At 35.1% G+C, this 24,197-nt stretch overlaps 1 protein-coding gene across 1 annotated transcript in view; it reads right to left on the bottom strand.

Moving 5' to 3' along the window:
- Window positions 1-10,219: 10,219 nt before the first annotated feature.
- Window positions 10,220-24,197, bottom strand: part of LOC150099193 (uncharacterized) — a 34,461-nt gene continuing 20,483 nt past the window's right edge. The window contains exon 2 of the mRNA XM_090403780.1: window positions 10,220-13,489. Coding sequence (XP_090259906.1) covers window positions 11,511-12,977 — 1,467 coding nt within the window. The 5' untranslated portion in view covers window positions 12,978-13,489 and the 3' untranslated portion in view covers window positions 10,220-11,510. The remainder of the gene's footprint in view (window positions 13,490-24,197) is intronic.

Below are 24,197 nucleotides of genomic sequence, written 5' to 3'. Positions count from 1 at the left end.
CTGAACCTACAACCAGGTCTGGTAATCTCTCATCCCTAGTCCTCTCCATCACATGCTGCATAAACTAATTATCTCTCAATAGGAGTATAAATTCCATTTTTTTTCCTGCCATGGAATCTTGCTTCCTTCCTTCCAATCTGTATCTCCGTAGTTGAAGCCCCCCATAATAATCACTTGACCCGTACTCCTACTAATTTTCTTATGCATGCCTTCCAGATCATCTGTGGAATTTCCTGGCCTATAGCAGCAACGAACTTATATTTTGTCTTACTGGCCTTAATCTCACACTAGATTGTTTCAAATGAACAGCACCCTCCCGCTTGTCTCCTTTTCTTTTTGGCTGCATTTCATTTGCTATAATTAACAGTACTCCTTCCCTATCTTCCCTGAAAATATTAAATCCTTCACATTCAATCCCTGTAATTACATCGTCTGCTGTTAGCCAAGCCTCACTAATGCCTATAACTTTTGGCGAGGTTGCACTAATCAATGTCAAAAACTCTTCCTTCTTGTTCCTGATATTTCTGGCATTAGTGTATAGAAACAGCAACATCCCTTTATTCCATCACCTACATTTTTATTCTGAATTGACTACCCATTACCCTGTTCAGTATTTTTACTTTGAGAGACTAGATTTCTCACTTGGTCATTTTCACACACTCGCTTCCCGCAAACTAATTTGTTTCCAACCTAATTGCTTACGTTTCCCTGAATTTGCGCTTCAGCATGCTCGGTGAACAAAGCTCTCTCCAGACACCTAATACCAAAACCATTCAGATGCAGTCCATCAGCATTGTACAAATCCTTCTTTCCAGAGACCACAGATCCACCAATTCTACATCATTCCTTTTGCACAATCTACAAATAGACTCATTGGTTATCAATGCCTTCCTACTCAGTTCACCTCTGTCATAACATGGTAGGAGAGTTATAATCTTCACCTTCCCACTCATCAGTTTTGCCTCTTCTAACTCCTTCGTAGAATACTTCTCACCTCTAAAATCTTTTGTACCAATCAAGACAATCATTTCCTTCGACTTACCTTTTTGTATTCGGATGGGGTGGCTAATATGGTCAATTTTTGCCCAGGGAAACACGATTTTGTCACGCTTTCATTAAGTACTCTCATGATCATCGAGTCTCCGTACATAATTTTCTATTTAACTTGTTTTTCGTTTTTGTTCTCTCGGTCTTTATTACTACATCTTGCTGGCAGCTCATATCTCTTCTCGGCTCTGCTAATTTCTTGCAGCTTCTTCAATTTCGCTTTATCCTATGAAGGATAACATTCAAGCGTCCCGTTTCTTTATTAATGCCCATTTCATTCTCCACTTTTTCCACGGCTGCACGTTCGACATTAATATCAATATTTTCCATCGTACTGTGTTGATACTGTAGATTCTACTAACATTTTGCTGCGTTCCCATCACGTAATAAGCACTCACTTTTGAAACATTTCAGACTCTCTCTCCAGTTTCCTTCCAGATATCCTTTAATTTTCGCAACCATTACATTTCACACACACACACACACACACACACACACACACATTGCAGTGCACAAAATCCCGCAAATTCGAATCACCCCACAACGTGGTCTTTGCCGCTATTCCGACGATATCGTATTTTAACAAACAGAAGAAAAAATGCAAGGTTTACTTACAAACTAAATAACTCAATCACACGCCCGTTTATAACAAAAACTACAATCAGTTAACCTAATATTATAAACTAAAATACAAAAAAGTTACTTATCCTTCAGGAATGCTAATAACCACTCTACACACACACAATACGCCTCCTAACGATTCGATAGATAGTACCCTTAGCTACTGCTTTGGCCGTAATTCTAACTCACCCACTGGGTATTGTGGGGGATACTCCTTGATATTAGAGAAGGTGGTGGAGCAGCTATATTAGATCATCCAGTTACTGGTGGCGGCGGCGTAACTAAGGACGGCTCGTGTCTATCGCGAATGCAAAAGTTACTTGCATACTGTAGTACAAAGGGTACGACGACGGGATGAGCATTAATAAGATGAGGCTGGGTATCTTTAAATGTGTGTTCGTCGTGAGCAAGGATGCAAGTAATATTTGACCTGCTTCTTGGGAAGTCCGGATACACAGAGCGCAATCTAGATAGTTCTCTAATGTTATAAACAGGGTATCCCTCTAAATACGACAGGCGAAAGATGAGCATCTCTGTAGGGCAGTCATGATCGCGCCCTGAGATTAACTCTTTATTTGGAAAGAAGATCGAATATTCTCCCAGTTAGGATGCGAGGGCCTTTATAACAGCTTTACAAAAGAAAATGAGTAACCGGCCTCATAAGGTGATTGCAGGGCTACCCCCCCCCCCCTCCCATGAATCTCTGTTTGTTTTCAGTCCTACAAAATACGCAAACCGGTCGGGCATACATATGAATTTCCAACACAATAAACTGGTCTCATTATTATTGCACGAGAACCTTCATGGAGTACAAAGACTCATCGCGAGACACCTTTATGTATTTATTTATTCGTGTCAGAAGCAACATAGTTTGCGTAAAAGTTGATTATGGAGCGGAAGGATCAGAAGGTGTTAACACCTTTGCCGAGGGGACGCCCGAATGCATAAATCACACAATCTGCTAGGAGGCACCTTTCATGTCCCCCTAAACTATCCACACAATCCCTCATATCTCTCAATGAACCCATTAACAGACAAAGCACTCACAACTGACTCTGACAATCCAATCCACTCACTCACCACGCACAAATTCTAGTTCTCATACCCCTACTGACCACACAATTATTCAACTTCCAGGGATAACCCCTTATTCTGGCGCCTTTAGCCAAATGCTGAAACATTTCCCCTGCATCTATTTTATAAAACCCTTGAAGCAACTTAAATGTTTCTATCATATCCTCTCTTTCTCTCCTATCAACGAACTTCTGAAATCCACACACCTTCAATCTATCCTCATTGAGAACATTCTACAGGCCACTCACCATCTTGGTTGATCGCGTCTAAATCTTCTCCACCACTTCATCCGCAAGAAATCCAGGATACAAGTCTTGAGCACAGTAACCCACATGTGGACGTATCAAGGCCTAATAAAGATTAACAACTTCCTTATCTCTACTTGTTAATGTGTTCTTCAGTAGCCAAGTAATCTTATGGACTACCTTAGCAACCTTAGCGATATATCCTCTAAACTTTAACTCTCTCCCTCTACCACTACCGTAAATCTTTAGCTTCATCTATTTCTTGGAGTTCAGTACCATCAATGTGATACAAGGCTTGTAATCTATTTATCTCAAAATCACAACTGTATATTTCTCCATATTAATCTGACAACCATTACTTCTGCCCATACTGACAGCCTCTCACTTTTATGCATATCAAAGCTTACCAATATGTCTGTATTATGGTAAACAATCTCCTCATTGTTTACCAATATTCCCTTAACTGACACTTTCTCTCTTAGAAAACGTTTTTCCCTCCGACATCTTAGATCTCTTTTTCTTTGCCATCACCTCTGGGTATTTCTCTTGGAAGAACAAAATCTACAAGCAGATAGAGGGAACCGCCATGGGTCCCCCCCCCTCTCACCCCCCCTTGCCAATTTTTATATGGAAGATTTCGAAAAACGAGCCTTAGACTCAGCCCTACTCAAACCGTCTATCTGGCTAAGATATGTAGATGACGTGTTCTCTATTTGGCCTCATGGCCCAGACACGTTAGACTCCTTCCTCAGTCATCTGAATAGCCTACATCCAAGAATCCAGTTTACTATGGAAAAGAAAAAGAACAATTGTTTACCCTTCCTAGACACTTTAGTCACACGCCTGCCTAATGATACACTTGCCTTCACTGTATACAAAAAACCCACACACACAGGTAGATACATTCACACACTCTCCCACCACCACCCCTCGCAACAGTATGGCATCATTAAAACTCTTACCAAGAGAGCCCACAATCTTTGTTCCAGTGGAACTTCCCTCACTACTGAGCTTAACCACATACACAGAACTTTCCTCTCCAATGGCTACAGCGAACACAGTATCAAAAAAATAATCAATTCCTCCCACATTCCCTGTCCCTCTCATCAACAAGATTTTAAAAATGCCATCACCATACCCTACATCCGTGGCACTTCGGAAAAATAGCCAAGATACTAAAAAAGTATAACCTACACACAGCATATAAGCCCTACCGCAAACTTGCTACCCTTATCCGGTATACGAAAGATCAGCTCCCTCCTCTCTCTCTCTGCCTGGAGTTTACAAAGTACCCTGTTCCTGTAAGCTTGAGTACTTTGGACAGACAGGCAGATCAGCATCCATCCGCCTGGAGGAACACAAGTCGTACATCGTTAAACACAACTATGGCCATTCAGGCTTGGCTGACCATGTGTTGGACACTACCCACAGAGTATCATGGAAGAAAACCACCATGCTCCACCACAGCAAATTCAAGAGAGACTTTTCTTAGAAGCAGCAGCAGCTCTCAAAAACCAACCAAATCTAAATAAATACGGTTGCATTAAGCTTCCGAAGATTTGGGAAACACTCATCACCAGAGGTCCCACCTTACATTCCAGGCCATCTACGACCTCCCTTAGAGGGCGCTCCACCTAGATAGGACTTTAGTGTCACCCACGTGGTTGGGCTTAGTATTGTAAGTTTTTGTGTGCATGTTACATTAATTGTTTTGTAATCCCCGTAGATGTCCTAGTGACTAGGACGAAATATAGGAAGTATTAAATTCTATTTTAATTCTTTTTGAGTGTTGTAAAAAATCCATTAAACCTCCAACATAATGTCCTCACAGCACTTAAGCCTCTACACAGGATAGCTGAATGAGTAGGAAAGATCATATGATTCAGGATGAGTTTTAATTCTGTATTCAAAGATTTCGGCTCAAATGCAATGGCATATGACTTAAAGACTTGTTTGGGATTCAAGCTGTTCACAGGATTCTTTGGATTTTCTTCTTTTTTTTTTTCTGACAAAAGACTAGAAAAGATAGAGTGAACTGCTTTGGGCTTTGTAGAAGACAATTTGCCAATGTTATCTAAGTAGGAATTGAAGAATAATACCCAGACCAAACATATTTTAGGTACTGTTAAAATGATACAATCTGGAGAGAGGTTAAAGGATGGAAGGAGTGAAATTACATCCAACTGCCTTGACAAAACATGAAAAGGCTGAACTGCCATTTGAGAGGAGAAAGTTGTCTTCATTTTGACTTTCAATATCAATTTGGTGCAATTGCTGCAAGTTAGTGATAGGCTGAGGATGATGTTGGAATTTTGGTTTCAAGCCAATTGAGATATTCAGAAATATTGCAGGCTACCTTCACAGAATTCAAAAAGCCAAGGTTTTTCTGGTGTGTGTATGTTATATGCAATGAAAATGTCTGCAACTTGATATGAGTGGATAGGCTAATTGACCTACAAGTAATAATTCCTTTTCAAAGTTTCCCATGTCTTAGAATGGATCCAAACTTAGATCTTGCAAAAGAAATTTGGACTTTTTTCTTAAATTAGCTTGGGAAACCTACTGACGAATCAACTGTCTAAGCGCTATTTGATTCTGAGGGATGAAAAAGCCTATCACTTCTATGTGAAAATGGTTCTCACCTTCAACTGAAAATCTCTTGTTACAGTTCTTAAGATTATAACTTGGATTTTTCCAAAGTGCCAAAAGCCATTTCACCCTTCCTACCATGTTATGGAACTGCTTGAAGGTGTTACAGACTTTATTTGAAATTATGAGTTGCATTTGACTATCTTTCTGCTTTTCCTTTATCACAAAGTGCAATAATTTTGAAGTAACATTCATTTTGTTGCTCAAAAAGATTCAACATCAACAGTTGCAATAATAATGGATAAATTATAATAGACAAGAAATTATATTCCTGTTTAATCCTTTATCCAATTGCAAGCAAACAATGCTTAGGCAGAATATATATACATGGAAGATATGTGCAAAATATCTTTATGACTAGTCTACCTACATAAAGATATATATCTGAGTTAACATCAAATTACCCTTGTATCCCATAATGCAATGTAATTTCCTTCCAGACAAGTTACTATACTAGACAGATATTACTATGCATTATCGAAAGGATACCCAGAGAGATTTCAACCTTTATTTTGGTCTTCTAAATGAGAGCAAGATTTGTGAAGGTCCTGAAAGCTAAATCAATTCAAAAATATTCATCACAAAAAAAATTAAAAAAAAGAATTAGAACAAGAACATGATATGGCTATTATAATTTATCTTTATAACCAAGTGAAAAAAACCTCCTACCAAGTTTATAATAATTCATCATCATCATCAAATTCCTGCCATGTACCCTCAAGGGGTGTACAGGATATGATAGTACATGAAAAAAATTACATCATTACTAACTTCCTATCTACAATTTTCCTCCAAATCAGTTTGTTACTTGTCAAAACTCCAACATTATCAGATCTTATATTTCTATCGTCTAAGGCACTTTGTACCATATCAATCCACCTATATCTTGGTCTTCCTCTGGGTCGTTTTGCTGCCAACCTGGCAGAGAACACATGTTTTGCTAATCTTTCTTCGCCCATTCTGTTTAAGTGATCATACCACCTGAGATTAGCTCTGCTAATGCATTCCTGAATGCTGACAATGTCAAGTTCTTTCCTAATATCCTTGTTTTTAATATGATATTGCCATTGATGCCATCTGTTCATGCCTATAATCTTTCTCAGGACTCTCATATCTGCAGTCTCTAGTCTTTGGTCAAGTGTTTTACTTCTGACCCAGCTCTCAGATCCATAAGTTAAAACTGGTTTGAACACTGTCTTGTATACAGCTAATTTAGTGTTCCGACTAATTTTTCTCTTATTCCATATGAATTTATACAATTGATTTCCTACCATACCAGCTTTGCTGATTCTGTTGTCCATTTCTATATTTAATTTACCATGTTCAGTAAAAATCGTGCCTAAGTAGCTGAAATGTTTTACTTGTTCCACAGGTTCTCCATTCACAACACAGTTGACATTTTCAATGATTCTGCCTATTTTCATTGTCTTTGTCTTTTTATTGCTGACCTTCATACCATATCTATTACAACAGTTATTCAATTTAGTCAGAGAATCTTGCAGACTTGTAGTGGATTTATTTAGAAGTATAACATCATCTGCATAAAGCAAAGAGCTGACATTAACATCTCCAATTTTGATATCATGTTTAATACCACTTTCCTTCATAATGTGATCCATATAGATAATGAATAACAGAGGGGATAATGTACATCCTTGTCTCACACCAGATTTCACATTAAACCATCTTCCTGTACTTCCTTCAATTCTAACTGCTGACTTACAACTCAAATAAAGACTAAGTATTGCTTGATATAATGCCCCATTGACACCATATAACTGTAGCGTATTGAATAGCTTCTCTCTTGGCACCTTGTCATATGCCTTTTCCAAATCGACAAAACTTGAATACAGATCTTAGTTGAGAAAGCATGGGAATATAACAATTTGTCGTAAAGTGAAGATCTGATCCTGACAGCCTCTATTTGACCTGAATCCAGCTTGTTCTTCACCAAGCTTTTCTTCCACAATTCTTCTCAACTGTTTCTCAAGTATACTTGCATAGATTTTTCCAGGTATACTGAGTAGGGAAATACCTACTCAGGCAGTTTTATTTCCCTTTTAATATATGGGTACTATGAGAGCTCTACTCCAATCATCGGGATTCATCCCTCTGTCCAGGCTTTCTGAACTATGTAGTGCAGCCACTGTAAGACTCCTATACCACCATACTTCAGCATTTCTAGTCGAATATAATCTACTCCTGCTGACTTTCCACATTTCAAGCCTTTGATGGCTTCAAGTATGGATATATATTCCTGACTGCATTCCTGGTCAGTGTTTTTTACCACTGTGCTGTCATCACTGCTTGTTTCATTAAACAGCCTTTCAAAGTAATTACTCCATACTTCAAGGATATCTTTTTCTCCTGTTTTCATTTCACATTTATCATCTCTAACTCCTTTTACAGCACTCTTTAATTCATTCCTAAGCTTCTTCAACAACTTCCAGAATATCTTACCACCTTCTTGATATTTATTTTCTATGTTAGTGCCAAAGTCCTCCCATGACTTTTGTTTAGCTAGTTTTACACAGTGTTTAGCATTCTTGAATTTGTCTCTGTATTCTCTAAGAGCACAAGCTGACTTATTTGCCAGGAACTTTTGATATGCTTTCTTCTTTTCCTTCACTGCCTCTTTAACTTCCGGTGTCCACCAGGGAGTTGTGATTTTCTTTATCCTTGCAGACAACCTCACCAAATGCCTCTCTGGCAGAATCAATCAATGTTTTCTTCAGAGTTTGCCACTGAATCTCCAAGGTTTAATTCCTGTTCTCAAACTCTTTCATTTTTTCTTCAATAATCTTTGTGTATTTTAGTCTACAGTTCACATCTGAGAGCTGCTCAACTTTTATTCGCTTTAAAACTTTCTTACATGTTATTCTTTTCAATATGAAATTCAATTTTATCCTGCTCAAGACTAAATAGTGATCAGTTCCAATTTCAAATCCTCTGTACACTCTGGTGTCCCGCACCAGGGAGAAAACATCACTATCAACAATAACATAGTCAATGAGGCTTTTCTTATTCCTTGCCTCTTCTTTCCATGTGAATTTGTGCATATTTTTATGTTGGAACATGGTGTTAGCAATAATCAGTCCATGTCCTGAGCAGAAATCCAACAGATATTTGCCATTATTATTAGCTTTGCTCTTTTCTCCAAATTTTCCCAAAATATTTTTGTATGTCTCACAATCATTTCCTACTCTGCTATTTAGATCCCCAACAAGGACCAACTTTTTCTTTTTCATTGTGTCAGTTGCTTTTTCTAAAGCCTCAAAAATTTCCTCTACTTCTACCTTAGTAGAACCTTTTGTGGGACCATAGGCACAAATAAGTCTCATTGTCCAGTTCCCCATTCTCATATTTGCCCAGATTACTCTACTTGAGACTGATTGCCATTCAAGAAGATTAGCCTTGTATTTTGTGTTGAATACTATGGCTACTCCTTCTTTTCCTAGATTGTCATTGCCTGAATATAACATTTTGTATTTATTGCTCAGAAAGATCTCACCAGTTTTTGTCTTTTTTGTTTCAGTCAGCCCTATTATGTCGATCTGGTACTTATCTAATTCCTCAGCTAGCTCCATTTCTTTGCCATTCAGGCTTCTTTTGTTGATAGTACCGATCTTTAACTCTGGTGATGTTGAGTTGGAGTTTGTTTTCAGATTTGTTCCAGTAGCTGACTTTTTGCTGTTAGCCCTGGTTCCCTGGCGAAAACGGGAGCCTTGTTTAACTGGGCGACACCCCAGCCGGCATGAAATTTTGTCATGTTATACCATCATTTTTTATTTTGGTTTATCCAATAAGAATACAATTTGGTCGACTAAATCCCAAATTGCCAGCCCATCCTCATTTGTTCAGTATCCAATCCTCACCTTCTCGTGGTGCACTACAAGAAGGTGAGGATTGGACATTAGGTCAGAACCACTGGTTGGTTCTTCACATTCCTTTAAAGGCTATGTGGAGGTCTCCTCTCAGTTATACAGCTTTGAACCTTAAGCACCCCGTTTATGATAATTTAGAGTTTTAATAACCTACAGATATCTTAAGATTTAGATTTATAATATTACTGTTTCATTAACTGTTTTACAATAAACTAATGATTATTGACATTTCTTTGACAGACACAATATTTCTGCATAATTAATTCAATGATTTATCTTTTACCAATGACCACTCATTTATTTATAATTGATAATACTGAAAAATATATAATTTCTTATGGTGTATTGCTAGCATGGGATAGTTTTTTAGATAGCTATTTGATCTATTTAGAGTTTTGTCTGAAGCAACTGTCTGTTAATTGTATGTTTTGCAAAATGAAATGCACTAATTTCCTGGAGGGGACATCCACTTCTCCATACATCAGATAGCATTCCTGCTTTCCTATATAAAGGAGTGAGTTTCAATCCACTGTGGCATGATTCACATATTTAGGCAGCAGATGATTCCCAATAATAAATATGTTGCAACTACCATGCTTAGTGGAGGTATAAGTGGTTTGCAAATGTATTAATATCACTGTGTCTACAGAACACAATTTCAAGAATATACCGAATGCATTCACAGTATAACAGTACATACATACAGTACAGGTTTATAAGCTTTTAGTTGAATAGGACCGTGAAAAAAAGTATCATTTTTCTATTCATTGAAGGAAGCAACATTTATTTATATAAAAATAAAACATTAATTACACAACTAAAACGTTCAGCTACACAGGTTAATGGTTATTACAATGCCCTTTTTCTGGATAGATGCAAGTACAAATTCCATCAAGGATGCATTATACTGCTTTCATAAACTGAAGGCAAATTAAATGATCTTGTACTGAGGTAGTAGAATTTTTCTCCCAAAAATGTAGGATTTTATTTGTGCAAAACAGGCAAACTGGTCAGAACTCACATAATTAACAGAGCAAAAAACATTTGCAGATAGAATGAGGAGATGATCATGTGGTACAGATCAGCAGGTGGGATGGGGTGTGCTAAAGGTAGATTAGAGTGTGGAATAATAAAGTGTATAGTGGTCATTGTGATAAATGTTTTAACTCCATGGAAGTAATGTTTAATGACTATTTTTTATAATAAGCAAATCAATGAGTTTTTATTGTGATTATAAATTATTCCATCATTTGAGTGCATAATTTTTTTGAACTGCTAATGGAGTTAATCATAGTTTCCACTTGGTTACTATTCTAATCAACAAATGCTTATGAGAGTATTCCCTACATCCACAGATAATCAAACCTTAGTGGTCAAATATGTCTGAGAGATACTCAAACTGGTGAAACAATAATAAAATTATATCAGTAACAAGTCAATTGATTTATGTTTTGCACTTTGATGAATTTTTTAATTTACAAAAATTCATTATCAGTAAAAATATTTAAAAAGAATAAACTTTCAAAGTAATTCTAAGCAAGTTCATTTTCATATATACCAAGAGTCAAAACAATGTTATACAGAATTACAAGAAATCATTTTTAAAAAATTTGTCCCAAAATAATTTATTTTTAGTTCACTGGTAAAATTATGTGCAAGTGAAATCTTGAATGTGAATGACATTTTCTTCTATTCTATTCTAAATTTATTCACAATGGGTTTCACATCATTATAAACTTTAGATTAATTATAAGCTACAAATACATAGCAAACATATCTGTGCTTGCTTAGATCATAATTCTGAAGTGGTTTCTGAGAGGTGAGCTTCTAAAATGATTTATATGAAGTAACAGTTTTACATTGCTGTGCACTTTTATGTACATTAAGATTGGAAGCATGTGACAATGATTTACCACTAATTTCACAACTAAAATATTTCTCATTAGTGCGAACTCATCATTTTTAAGATGAGAAGAGTGAGAAAATGATTTTAAATATCACTTGTAAAGGGCTTCTCTTTAGTGTGGAGTCTTATGTGTACTTTAAGATAGGAAGCAGCTGAATATGATTTACCACAAATTTCACACCTGAAACGCTTCTCCTTAGTGTGAACTTTTTTATGATCTTTAAGATGATGGGACTGAGAAAATGATTTTCCACATATTTCACACATGAAAGATTTCTTATTAGTGTGAATCACAGAATGTTTCTTAAGATAGAACATTTGTGAAAATGATTTACCACAAGTTACACAGGTGAAGGGTTTTTCATCAGTGTGGACTTTTGCATGTTTTTTAAGATAGGAAGCATGAGAAAATAATTTTCCACAAATTTGACAACTAAAAGATTTCTCACTAGTGTGAATTTTTGTATGATCTTTAAGATGATGTGACTGGGAAAATGATTTTCCACATATTTCACACATAAATGGCTTCTCATTAGTGTGAATAATAGAATGTTTCTTAAGATATAATATTTGTGAAAATGATTTACCACAAGTTACACATGTGAAAGGTTTTTGATCAGTGTGGCATTTGGTGTGTACTTCAAGATAACAAGCATGAGAAAACGATTTTCCACAGCTTTCACAAATAAAGGGTTTTTCCTTAATGTGAAGTCCTGTGTGCACTTTAAGATTTGATACTGTTGAAAAGGATTTACCACAAGTTTCACAAATAAAAGGTTTCTCATTTGTGTGAGTTCTTTTATGATCTTCAAGATGGTGAGAATAAGAAAATGATTTTCCACATGTTTCACATGTAAAGGGTTTCTCATTAGAATGCAATCTTGAGTGTACTTTAAGATAAGAAGCTTGAGAAAAGGATTTACCACAAATATCACACCTGAAAGGTTTCTCATTGGTGTGTACCCAAGTGTGTGTTTTAAGACGTGAGCTGTTTGAAAATGATTTACCACAAGTTTCACAACTAAAAAGTTTCTCATTAGTGTGAATTCTTATATGATCTTTAAGATGATGACAATGAGAAAATGATTTCAAACAAATTTCACATGTGAAGAGTTTCTCATTAGTGTGAAGTCTTGTGTGTACTTTAAGACAGGAAGCAGCTGAATATGATTTACCACAAGTTTCACACCTGAAATGCTTCTCCTTAGCGTGAACTTTCTTATGATCTTTAAGATGATGGGACCAAGAAAATGATTTTCCACATATTTCACACATAAATGGCCTCTTGTTAGTGTGAATCATTGAATGTTTCTTAAGATATAACATTTGTGAAAATGACTTACCACAAGTTTCACATGTAAAGGGTTTTTCATCAGTGTGGAGTCTTGCATGTACTTTAAGATAGGAAGCATGAGAAAATAATTTTCCACAAGTTTCACAACAAAAAGATTTCTCACTAGTGTGAACTTTTGCATGATCTTTAAGATGTGACTGCAAAAACGATTCACCACATATTATGCAAATAAAGGATTTGTCATTAGTGTGGAGCATTGTATGTTTTTTTTAATGTAAAATTTGTGAAAATCATAATACAGGTTACACATTTAAAGTTTCTCATTTTTTTTAGTGTGAAGTCTTGTATGAACATCCATGTCTCTTTAGATAAATATGACATGATTTATAATACCTATTACAGTTTCTTGTGTTATGATTAATAGAGACGAAAATAAAATCTGAGGTGGAAAGTATTGCTAATAAACATGAAATCTCTTTAGAGCTAAAAGTTTTCTGTTTAGCATGCTGATTTAAAATTTTAAAACTATTATATTCTCACCTACCAAAGGTTTTACTAACAAAAGTTTTCTCAGGAATGGAAAGTAAATACTGCTTCATTATTTCAAAAGATTTCCAAAGAGTCTGAAAGATTCTTCAGAAAAGATTACTATGTTTTATTTTGTGCTATGAAAGGAGATTCATTGATAACATTCAGTAATAATTACAATTAAAAATATGATGTTTAAATAGAATTTCAATGTCTCTTGTCCATGAAGTATGATCAATCTCTGAAAGGAGAAAAATTATTAGGTTAGTATTCATATAATTAATATAAGAAAAAAAAACACAACACTTACTAATAAATGAACTTCATTATTATTATTATTACATACCAATAACAGTACATAAAATGTTAATAAAAAGAATGCAATTAATAAATAAATAATTTGATTGATTCTCTTCCATCAAGACAAGTACTTAATGAGTATATCTTCATTCTTCTCTAAATAAAGTCTTTCTTGAAAGATCTTGAAGACTGTTGACCTTAGTAACTTTCTTAATATTAGTGATCTGACTTATCCTTGGTCTGCCCTTTGTCTGTTCGGTAGTTTCCATCCCTGAAGGAGTAATGTAACGTAATCTCTGTTGAATCATTCTGCTTACAGAATGATATTATTTTAATTTATTTTTACTCAGTTTGTCTAATATTAGTTCTTTGTAATTTAGTTCACTCCTCACTATTTGATTGGTCTTTTTCTCAGTCCATTTAGGTGGGTTTATTTTTCATAAGCATTTGGATTCAAATGCTTGTAATTTTATTTCTTTCTTTTTCTTTGTTATTCAACTTTCACATCCTTAGAGCAGTGCTTCCCAAACTTATGGATGTGAAGGCCCCCTTGAAAAAATTAAAATATTTCATGGTCCCCATTAAAAAACAATCGTAATACAGACATATTATAATATTTATTGTATTTATATTCAATCCGAAACATATACAGCGAATATCACAAAAATCAAATGCAAATATGGCATTTTTAGTATCTTACATACACATTTGACATGGCACACAGTCTTAAACATTTTAAATTTCTTTTCATTATTTCATGGCCCCTCAACAAAACTAATGGCCCCCAAGGGGGCCGCGGTTCACAGTTTGGGAAGCGCTGCCTTAGACGACCATAGTCAATATCATTGAGTTTTATATTTTTAGTTTCAGCTGTTTACTTATTTTATTACTGTTCCAAATTTTATTTAGCTTTCTTATTACAGACCAGCCTAAACATATTCTATAATTTATTGTTTTCACATAATTTACATCTTCCATAATAAGTGATCCCAAATAGTTAAACTGAGATACTTGTTCAATAGATTTATTATCAATATCAATGTTAACTAGTTTCTTTTCTTTCCCTATTGTCATTATTTTAGTTTTAGTGAAATTTATTCTCATCTGTATACTTGATATTGGTGATGTTGGTTCCATTTACTGAGAAGCTAGTACATAGTACATTGAGGAAGCTTCTAGAGCTTCCTCAATGACATTACTAATATATATATTAAATAAATATGGTGAGAGTGGACAGCCTTACATAACTCCTTTTACAATATATATTTCTTCTGTTTCTACTTTGTTAAATTTCACTATTGCTTTTGTACCTTGATAATTCAGCTTAATGAGATTAATAATATAGAGATCTATGATAGTTTTTTCAAGGAATTTGATCATGTATTTTCTACCTATTGCATTAAAAGCCTGTTTATAATCAAGGAAAGATCAATAAAGAACAAATTGTTTTCTATTGTAAGGTCTGCTAGTCTCTGTATTACAAAAACTGCTTGTTCTTGTCGAAGTTTTCTTCATAGATAGATTTAATTTGGTTTTGTATAATACAGATGAAAATCTTGAAACCAAAATTTAGTAGAGAGATAGGCCTATTGTTAGCACACAATCTTTTTTTGCCTTTTTTTTATGCAATGGAATTAGTTTTGATATCTTCCAATCTTTAGGAAATTTCTCTTCAATAATTATTTTGTTAATTAGTTTTCTTAGGTAATTTATGGGGTGTATGGAGAGGTAGCACCTTAGTATCGATGTCAGCCGCTGATCTCAGGGTCAGAATGTTGGGCTCTGGTGGAATGGTCAAGATGGCAGAAGAATCAATACTGACTGATCAATGGCATCAAGAGCATAACAGCAAGATGTGTGGTACATCGAGGGCACACTCCTGACATCTAAGGGACTTGTGGCCAGTCGTCATGGAAGAGATCGGAGCCTCACCACGTATTTATCCATTGTCAACCATGAAGCACACCATGTCACAATATGAAGTTAGAGATGTGGTCGAGACCCCTGCAACCATCAGCTCTTATAGCTACAGGGAAGAAGAGCTTGAACCCAGGAATTGTAAGACAAGAACTACTAGGGTAGTGTATGAAGATAATATCCCAAACCCTCCAGGGAGGATATTCTCAGATGTCCCTTATCTGAAAACCAGGAGCAATCTCTTGAAAATAGTAACATGGAAAGTCAGAAAACACTCTACGAGGCAGGCAAATTAGATAACCTACTCCAGGAATTAGAAGTGATGATGGCCGATATTGCAGGTATCAGTGAAGTGAGGCGGACAGATACAGGCATAATAAGAAAAAATCACACTATAATCTACTCTGGCAGTGACTTACACCTTAATGGAGTAGCACTTGTCCTAAGTAATAGAATTGCAAAATCTCTACAGGAATATTGGCCCATAAATGACAGAATCATAACAGCCAAAATAACTGCACAACCATTCAACCTGTATATTATCCAAGCATATGCGCCAACCCAAGATCACCCAGATGAAGAGTTGGAACAACTCTTCATCTGGGTGATCTTGGGTTCATCTGACTTAGCACTGGGCAATCTCCAGTGCTAAGTCAGATAATGTTATAATAATGAGCGACCTAAATGCAAAAGTGGGCTCAGAAAAAATCTCATTTTGCATGGGAAACCAATGACCTAATAATTGCCAACATATTATTTAAACATCCTCCCAGAGGACTATATACCTGGAAAAGCCCTGGGGACATCTACAGAAACCAAACTGACTATATAATAATAAGCAAAAGATTCCAAAATGCAATAACACAAACAAAAACACATCCTGGAGCAGACATAGGATCAGACCACAACCCAGTGATTGCAAAAATCAAAATAAAACTTAAGATATCAAGCCAACCATTCATAAGAGAAACTTATAATTCAGACTCACTTAACAATCAAGAAGCTAAAGACTGCTTTATAAAAGAATTCACAAAATCCCTTAACAAGTCTGACACCACAACTCACACAGAAAATAGAACACCAATTGATGAAATTAACATGAACTGGCAAACATTCAAGAATAGCATCAATGAAGCAGCCACAAATACACTCCCACAATTGAAAAGTAAAAGGAATAAACCCTAGATGAATGAAAAAATACTGATGTTGATGGAACAAAGAAAAAAGTTAAAGAACAAACCTGAATATAAAAGCATGAATAAAGAAATAAAAAAAGAATACAGGAAAGCCAAAGAGGAATGGATTAAATATAAATGTGTAGATATAGAAAACCTTGATAGAAAACACAGAAGCAGAGAAATGCATGAAAAGATCAGAGAAATGACAAGCAGGACAAATACAGCAAACCATGCAAGTGTCATTAGAGACTCAAGAGACCATATTCTAATGGATAAAAAAGAAATCATGGAAAGATGGATTGAATACACAAGGAAATTATATGAACAACAAAGAAATGATATTCCTGAACAGACTGATTTAGAAGGACCATCCATTTTACTCTATGAAGCTGAAAATGCCATGAGAAAACTAAAACCACATAAAGCTGCAGGAATAGATAACATCTTGGCAGAATGGTTGAGGGCTCTCGAAGGAGGACTGAAATCACTAACAAAATTATGCAATAAAATATACGAGACTGGATTTCTACCAAAAGATATTAATCACTCAATTTTCGTTCCAATTCCCAAAAAAACAAAAGCTACAAGATGTAAAGAGTTCAGGACAATCAGCCTCATCAGTAAGTATCAAAAGTCCTCCTATACATTATTCTTGAAAGAAATAAAAGAAAAATAAACATAGAAATAAATGATACACAAAGTGGCTTCAATGAAAATGTAGGTGCAAGAGAAGGTATTTTCAATGTCAGAACCATCATAGAAAGATATCTAGAAAAACAAAAAGATGTGTACCTCTGCTTTATAGATTACAAAAAGGCATTCGACAATGTCCAACATGAACAATTAATTGAAATCCTTTCAAAAATATGCATAGATGGGAAAGACATTAGGCTATTAACTAATCTTTACTGCGAACAGACTATATCTTTGAGAATAAATAGAGAGCTCAGAAGAATTTCCAGTTCAGAAAGGTGTGAGACAAGGCTGTGTCTTTTCTCCGATTCTCTTTAACCTGTACACAGAAAAAATATTTAATAAAATTAGTAACCTCAAAGGAATCACTTTTGGGGAGGCAGAAATATTAATAACCTAAGATATGCAGATGACACGGTTCTTCTAGCTGAAAACAAATATAACCTCAAAACTCTTATAGATGAAACCCTCAAGTATAGCGAACAGTATGGCCTCAGTTTCAACTTTAAAAAGACAAAAATCATGAAAATTTCAAGAGAAAAGAAAATACCAAAAATATGCATCAATATAAAAGGAAATAAATTAGGACAGGTGCAAAAATACATATACCTCGGACACTTGATTACAGAAAATGGCAGGACAGAAGTTGAAATTAGAAAAGGACTGAAATTGCAAGGTCAACTTTCAACAGGATGAAAAATCTACTAACATCTAGAGAATTAAATCTGAAAACAAGACTAAGAATCTCCAAATGCTACATATGGTCTACATTATTATATGGAGTAGAGACATGGACACTCTCCAATCTCAGTGTGAAAAAACTGGAGGCCTTTGAAATGTGGATGCTGCGAAGAATTATGAGAATATCATGGAAAGACAAAAAGACAAATGAAGAGGTACTAGAGATGGCAGGCGTAAACAGGAGCCTGATGAAATTAAAATTAAGAAATTAAAAAGAGAAAAGTCAGATATTTTGGACATATTCTGAGACATAACTGCCTACAAAGGACACTTCTTGAAGGAACTGTTGAGGGAAAGAGAAAGAGAGGAAGACAAAGACTGGAGTGGATGAAAAATATAGAAGACTGGACCTATCTCTCATATGAGGAATGCAGCAGAGAGGCACAGAATAGGACATGGTGGAGACACACATGGTAGTCAATCTCCTGGAGGGAGAAGACACCTGACAGGACAGGACAGGAGGTAATTTATAACTCTTTCTCCACCTTCTTTCCATAATTATTTTGGAATATTATCAAAACCAGTAGCTTTCTCATTCATCATCTTTCATTTTGTTGAGTGCTTTACGTATTTCTTCATCAAGAAATGAATAATAATATGAGAATAATGAACTTGGTATTTGTATGTAAATACACAAATGTACACGATCAGACAAAGGATATATGACAATTATTATAAATTTTAAGACAGCCGAGTTAATTCTATATGTAAGAACACACAGAAGTTTTGAATTAAATTCTGTTTTCACAAGGTCATGGCAAAAAATGTGATTTAAATCAAATGGTTAAAAATAAATAAGATGGAAAACAAAAAGCCTATAAAAAATACATGGAAAACCAAAAAGCTATAAATAAAATTGAAAGTTTTTTCACTTGGTTAGATGTAAAAGCTGCCAAGCAAAGTAAAGATGCCAAGAAAATATATATTCTTGACATCTTTACTTTGTTTAATCCTTTATCCAAGTGTAAGCAAACAAAAATTTTGGCATGAAGTCACTTCACAACTGGGCCACTTGTATTTAGAGGCTAATGGTCTCACATCAATTGCCTTAGTATACTATAATACAATGCATATATTGATACGAACATGAATAATGCTATGCATTATGGGAAGGGCCACTACCCGGAAGTGATAACAAAGTTGAAGTGATTCAGAAGCCATATTTCCATATACAAGTAATCAAAGTGAAAGCCAAGAAAGTCAAGTTAAAAAACTTTCAACATCTATGTCTAATTAAGAGTATTTTAGTAATAAGTTGCGACACCTTTTGACTGCTTGTATATGGAATTTTTTACTTCTGCATCACTTCAACCTTGGCGTCACTTCTGGGAGGGCCGTTGTCAGATTAGATCATGTCCTGAGGCAAACAATTAAATATCACCCGTGATAGATTATAAGACAAAAATATAAGAAAATCTCCAATTGCTATTTTGTTTTATTACAAGTGTTAGATCTGAAATGGGCAACTTCATTCACAATGAAGTCCCATCCAGATTCTAACAGAATATGCCCCACTAAGAAAGCATACTTGTCGTTTCAGCAATTAAGTTCATGTCATAGAAGAATTAATATCATGATCAATAAGATGAACGAAATACTTAGTATGTGTTTTGACAGATCTAAATTAGAATTGTAGATGTAAGATAATCAAAGAGCATATGTAGAGATAATTACTAGCAATTTATAACTACACATACAAGAGTGTCAGTACACCACCTAAGAAAGGGCAAAGGTTGCTCAAATACCACCATAATATTGTAAGCGCCCATGGGTGCTGTTCATGGAAAATATCTAGAGGCATGCGTTCCCGAAAATGGAAAGCCCTGTATGGCGGTGCAATGAGGTCACCCAGTCGGGGACGAATCAGAGGGCAGAATATGCAAAATCTAACTCGAAAAGAGGGTGCTGGAAGGGGAGAATATATGCAGCAACACAGGTCTGGATCCCCCCCATTTGTTTGTTCCGGTTTTCTCTCCGTGTGCTCCTCAGTGGTCAACGATGTCAAACTCCTACGTTCCCAGAGTTCACTACCGTAGGTCCCGGCAAGGCATCACAGCAGAGTATGGCAGATAAAATTGCAGGCCATCGGCAAAGAAAGTGCACCGATGTAATTCTTGAAGAAGCAAGTGCCAGACTCTAAGAATACACGTGATTCCCACGTGGTAGCAAACCTTGAACAACAAAGTTTTCCACTACAAGGGAAAGATGGAAGGAATCCCGAAAACCTGTGCAATGAAGATAAGTACTTTACATATTCTTTGTCCCTTAAACATTAGGATGATTGTGAACGGAAGAAATTTTGTGTTTCAGAATGTAAAATGAACTTTGAAGAATAAGCAGATTATAGGACATTTTAAATCTCATTAGACTGACTGTCCGAGAACCATGAATTTGTTAAGAACCAATGTTTTAACCCATACGAAAAGGAAACAAGGTGTGTTTGTGTCCATCGAGCACCTGATCAACTGTATATAGTATTTTAACCATTTGAAGGAAACATTCTATGTAATGAGAAATTGTATATTTAAGATATGAGGGAGTGAGTGAAACCTTAGATGATTTTAATTTAGTATTGCTTACATAATGTCTTACATAATGTGTCTTGTATTACTTATGAGTTCATTAAATATGTTTCATTGTTTCATATGTGTGTGATCTGACCATGCAGACTGACTCTTACCACTCATAAAAATTACGAGCCTGCTGATCTGTATTTGCACACGGGGATACCCAAAGTAAGTTAAGAAGAAAGGGCTAAACTGCAAGAGTAGAACACCTACGGCCTCTGATTTAGTTGTAACCACATTAGTGGCATCTAATTTCTGTGACCCTCCCTAGGTTGAGATATACTCTGTACCTAAGCTCAGGCTGACACAGTATATAAATTCGTCTGAGGAAAAAGGGGATGCCTCACACAAGTTAGAGAGTAGGTAATCCCTACATAGTATTTCATAGACAAAGTTTAGAGAAAAATTTTAAGAAAAGAATTAGAGCGAGGGGCCACAAACAACAACACACGTAGTATAAGAACAAAATATATAAAGAACACAAAAGAAGAAAATATAACACAAGAGAAACATTAATGCAAAATGATCACATAATAATATTAATTAAATGTTTCCCCTGCAAGGATATTGCACAATAAAACTGTTTATAAGCTCTTCTAAATTTAAATTATAAGCAATGTCTGCCTCCATCGATATAGTTGCTAGACCAACCAATCTTTCTTGGGTCATTGCTGTTTGCAAATAATTTTTAATGAGTTTAAACTTAGAAAAACTTCTTCCACACTTGCTACGCTAACAGGATAGTGGCAGCAACTCCCACAATATGGCTGAATGAGCACCTTATTAAGCCACGCAGTGAGGCAGGCTGCCTCTATGCTACACCTTGTTGATGGTACTGCTTCTGGGTCTGGCTCCCACTGATGAGACCACAATGGGGGAGAGGGGGGGTCAAAACAAGTCTGGGCAGTGGCCATTCCCATAGGATATGTGCATAGTATTTTGACATACTAAGGCAATTTATATGAGGTCATTAGCCTCCATATACAAATTCTCACAGTCATGAAGTGACTTCACGGCAAACTTTTGTTTGCTCACACTTGGATAAAGAATTAAACCAAGAATATAATTTCTTGGGATCTTTAATTTACTATAAATAAAATACATGGAAAACCAAAAACCTATAAATAAAATACAGGGAACAAAGAAATAAAAGAAAAGGCAAAAATAAAGACAATACTTTGAAAAATGGGTAACCTATTTTAAAAATCTCTGGATAATAAAGGAGTAAAATTTTATAAAAGAAAGAATAATCTAACATAAAATATTAAGATATCAGAACTAAAAATACAATGAATAAAATGAAAAATAGGAAAAGATCAAACAAAAACAAAAAAACAAAACAAAACAAAAAGAAGTATGGAAATGAATAAAAATGTCGGTGAATTATTGAGACTCCTAAAATTGAAGAATAAAGTTTGAATTTGTTGAAAGTTTTTCACTTGGTTATATTATAAATTAAAGATACCAAGAAGTTATACACTTGGTTTAATCCATTATCCAAGTGTAAGCAAACAAAGTTTGTGCCTGAAGTATTTTCAGGACTGGAGCAACTCGTGGCAAAGGTGGTATAAATTCTCATCATTTGCTTTAGTATCCCATAAGGTCACTGGGTAGACACCATTCCCTTAATCCACAGCATTATACATGTCCGTAAGGAGATGCGCTTTGCATTATGGGATACTAAGGCAAGTGATGAGAAGTTATTTGCCACGAGTTGCACCAGTCCTGAAAGATACTTCAGGTGTAAACTTTGTTTGCTTACACTTGGATAATGGATTAAACCAAGTACATAATTTCTTGGTATCTTCAATTTATGAGGTTTGAATTTGTTGTTGAAATTTTTTCCACATGGTTATACTATAAATTAAATATACCAAGAAATTATATACTTGGTTTAATCCTTTATACAAGTGTAGCAAACAAAAGAAAGATTCCAGTATTGTGACCACATGTTTATTAAGATAAATAAAAAATAAATTTATGTTTATTTTTATTTATCTTAATAAACATGTGATCGCAATACCAGAATCTTTCTTTTGAACTGCTAAACCACGGAAACCTATGCCTACAAGTAAGCAAACAAAGTTTGCACCTAAAGTATTTTCAGGACTGGGGGCCCTTCCCATAATGCATTGCATTATGGGATACTAAGGCAAGTGATCTGAAGTCATACCACCTTTACCACGAGTTGCCCAAATCCTGAAAATACTTCAGGCGCAAACAGGGCCAGATTTAGACTTGCTGAGGCCCTAAGCTATACAAAATCCAGAGGCCCCTACTGTTTTAAATTACATCAGCTGGTCTTTTTGTTTTTTTATTTGAGGCCCCGGCAGATTGCGAGGCCCTAAGCTGTAGCTTTTTTTAGCTTATACATAAATACGGCACTGGGCGCAAACTTTGTTTGCTTACACTTGGATAAAGGATTAGACCAAGTATACAATTTCTTGGTATCTTTAATTTAAGGTTTGAATTTCTCGAAAGCTCCTAATTCTTAGACAATAGCACTCATTATTCCAAGTTAGAAAAACAGCAAATAATAATGTCTACAATAGCCATAGGAATTTTCTTGGAATCTTTACATTTATAGTATAATTAAGTGGGAAAAAAAAACTTTCAATAACTATAAGAGAATTATTCCATTAACTGTAGAGTATAAAATATAAGTTGGGATATTAAAAGAGAAGCTGAACAATATTGTAGAAGACAAACCATAAGAAGAACAAAATGGATTCGAAAGAGACCTATCTTGAATAGACTCAATGTTTATTCAAAAAAAAGTTAAAAAAGAGAAAAGAATTTTAAAAAAAAGAAAAAAGTATTTATTGATTATAAACAAGCTTTTGATAAAATTAACGAATAAAATAATTCAAAATATTAGCACCGATTTAACTATTTAACAATACAGCCTGTTCATAAATATATACATAAATATATAATGGAAATAAAATAGCATTCAAATTAGAATGAATATCAGAGCTGCAAGACATATCAACAGGAATATGTCAAGAATGTATCTCATTACCTCTACTTTTTAATATAGATATAAATAAAATCATAACAATCTGTAATGAGCATAGCTCATTTGGTATACAAAGGAACTTACAAATGAAGATAGACACACGATTATTTGAAGATGGTCAAATAGTATTAGCTACATACAGTTAAATTCAACCAGGGCAATCAGGGGCCTGGCCCCAGAACTTTTTTATGCACCGGACCCAGACCATTTCTGTTTTGTGACTTGTCCCTTTAAGGTAATTAAGCCTAACACAAAACACACAGCAATGTCAGGTTATTAAGACATGCATATGATTGGTGTGCTATTAACAAAAGATCATGCGACTCAAAGACAAAAGCAAGCCGACAATTGAGTTGAAATGTTAACTCTCTTTAACCGAATTATAATAATATGTGAAACTGCCATAACAACATTCACTATATATATTTCTCAGTTTTAACACATTTATGAATTTTAACATGTTTGGTTGAATTTTACTGCTGTTTTGCAGTGAGTGAACTTGCACACATCTAATTAATAACAATAGATTTTAGC

Source organism: Typopeltis vanoorti, chromosome 14, assembly GCF_054136105.1.
Source record: "Typopeltis vanoorti isolate ZY-2024b chromosome 14, IOZ_Tvanoo_1.0, whole genome shotgun sequence".
Lineage (NCBI taxonomy): Eukaryota > Metazoa > Arthropoda > Arachnida > Uropygi > Thelyphonidae > Typopeltis > Typopeltis vanoorti.
This window is presented reverse-complemented; position numbering and strand designations above follow the sequence as displayed.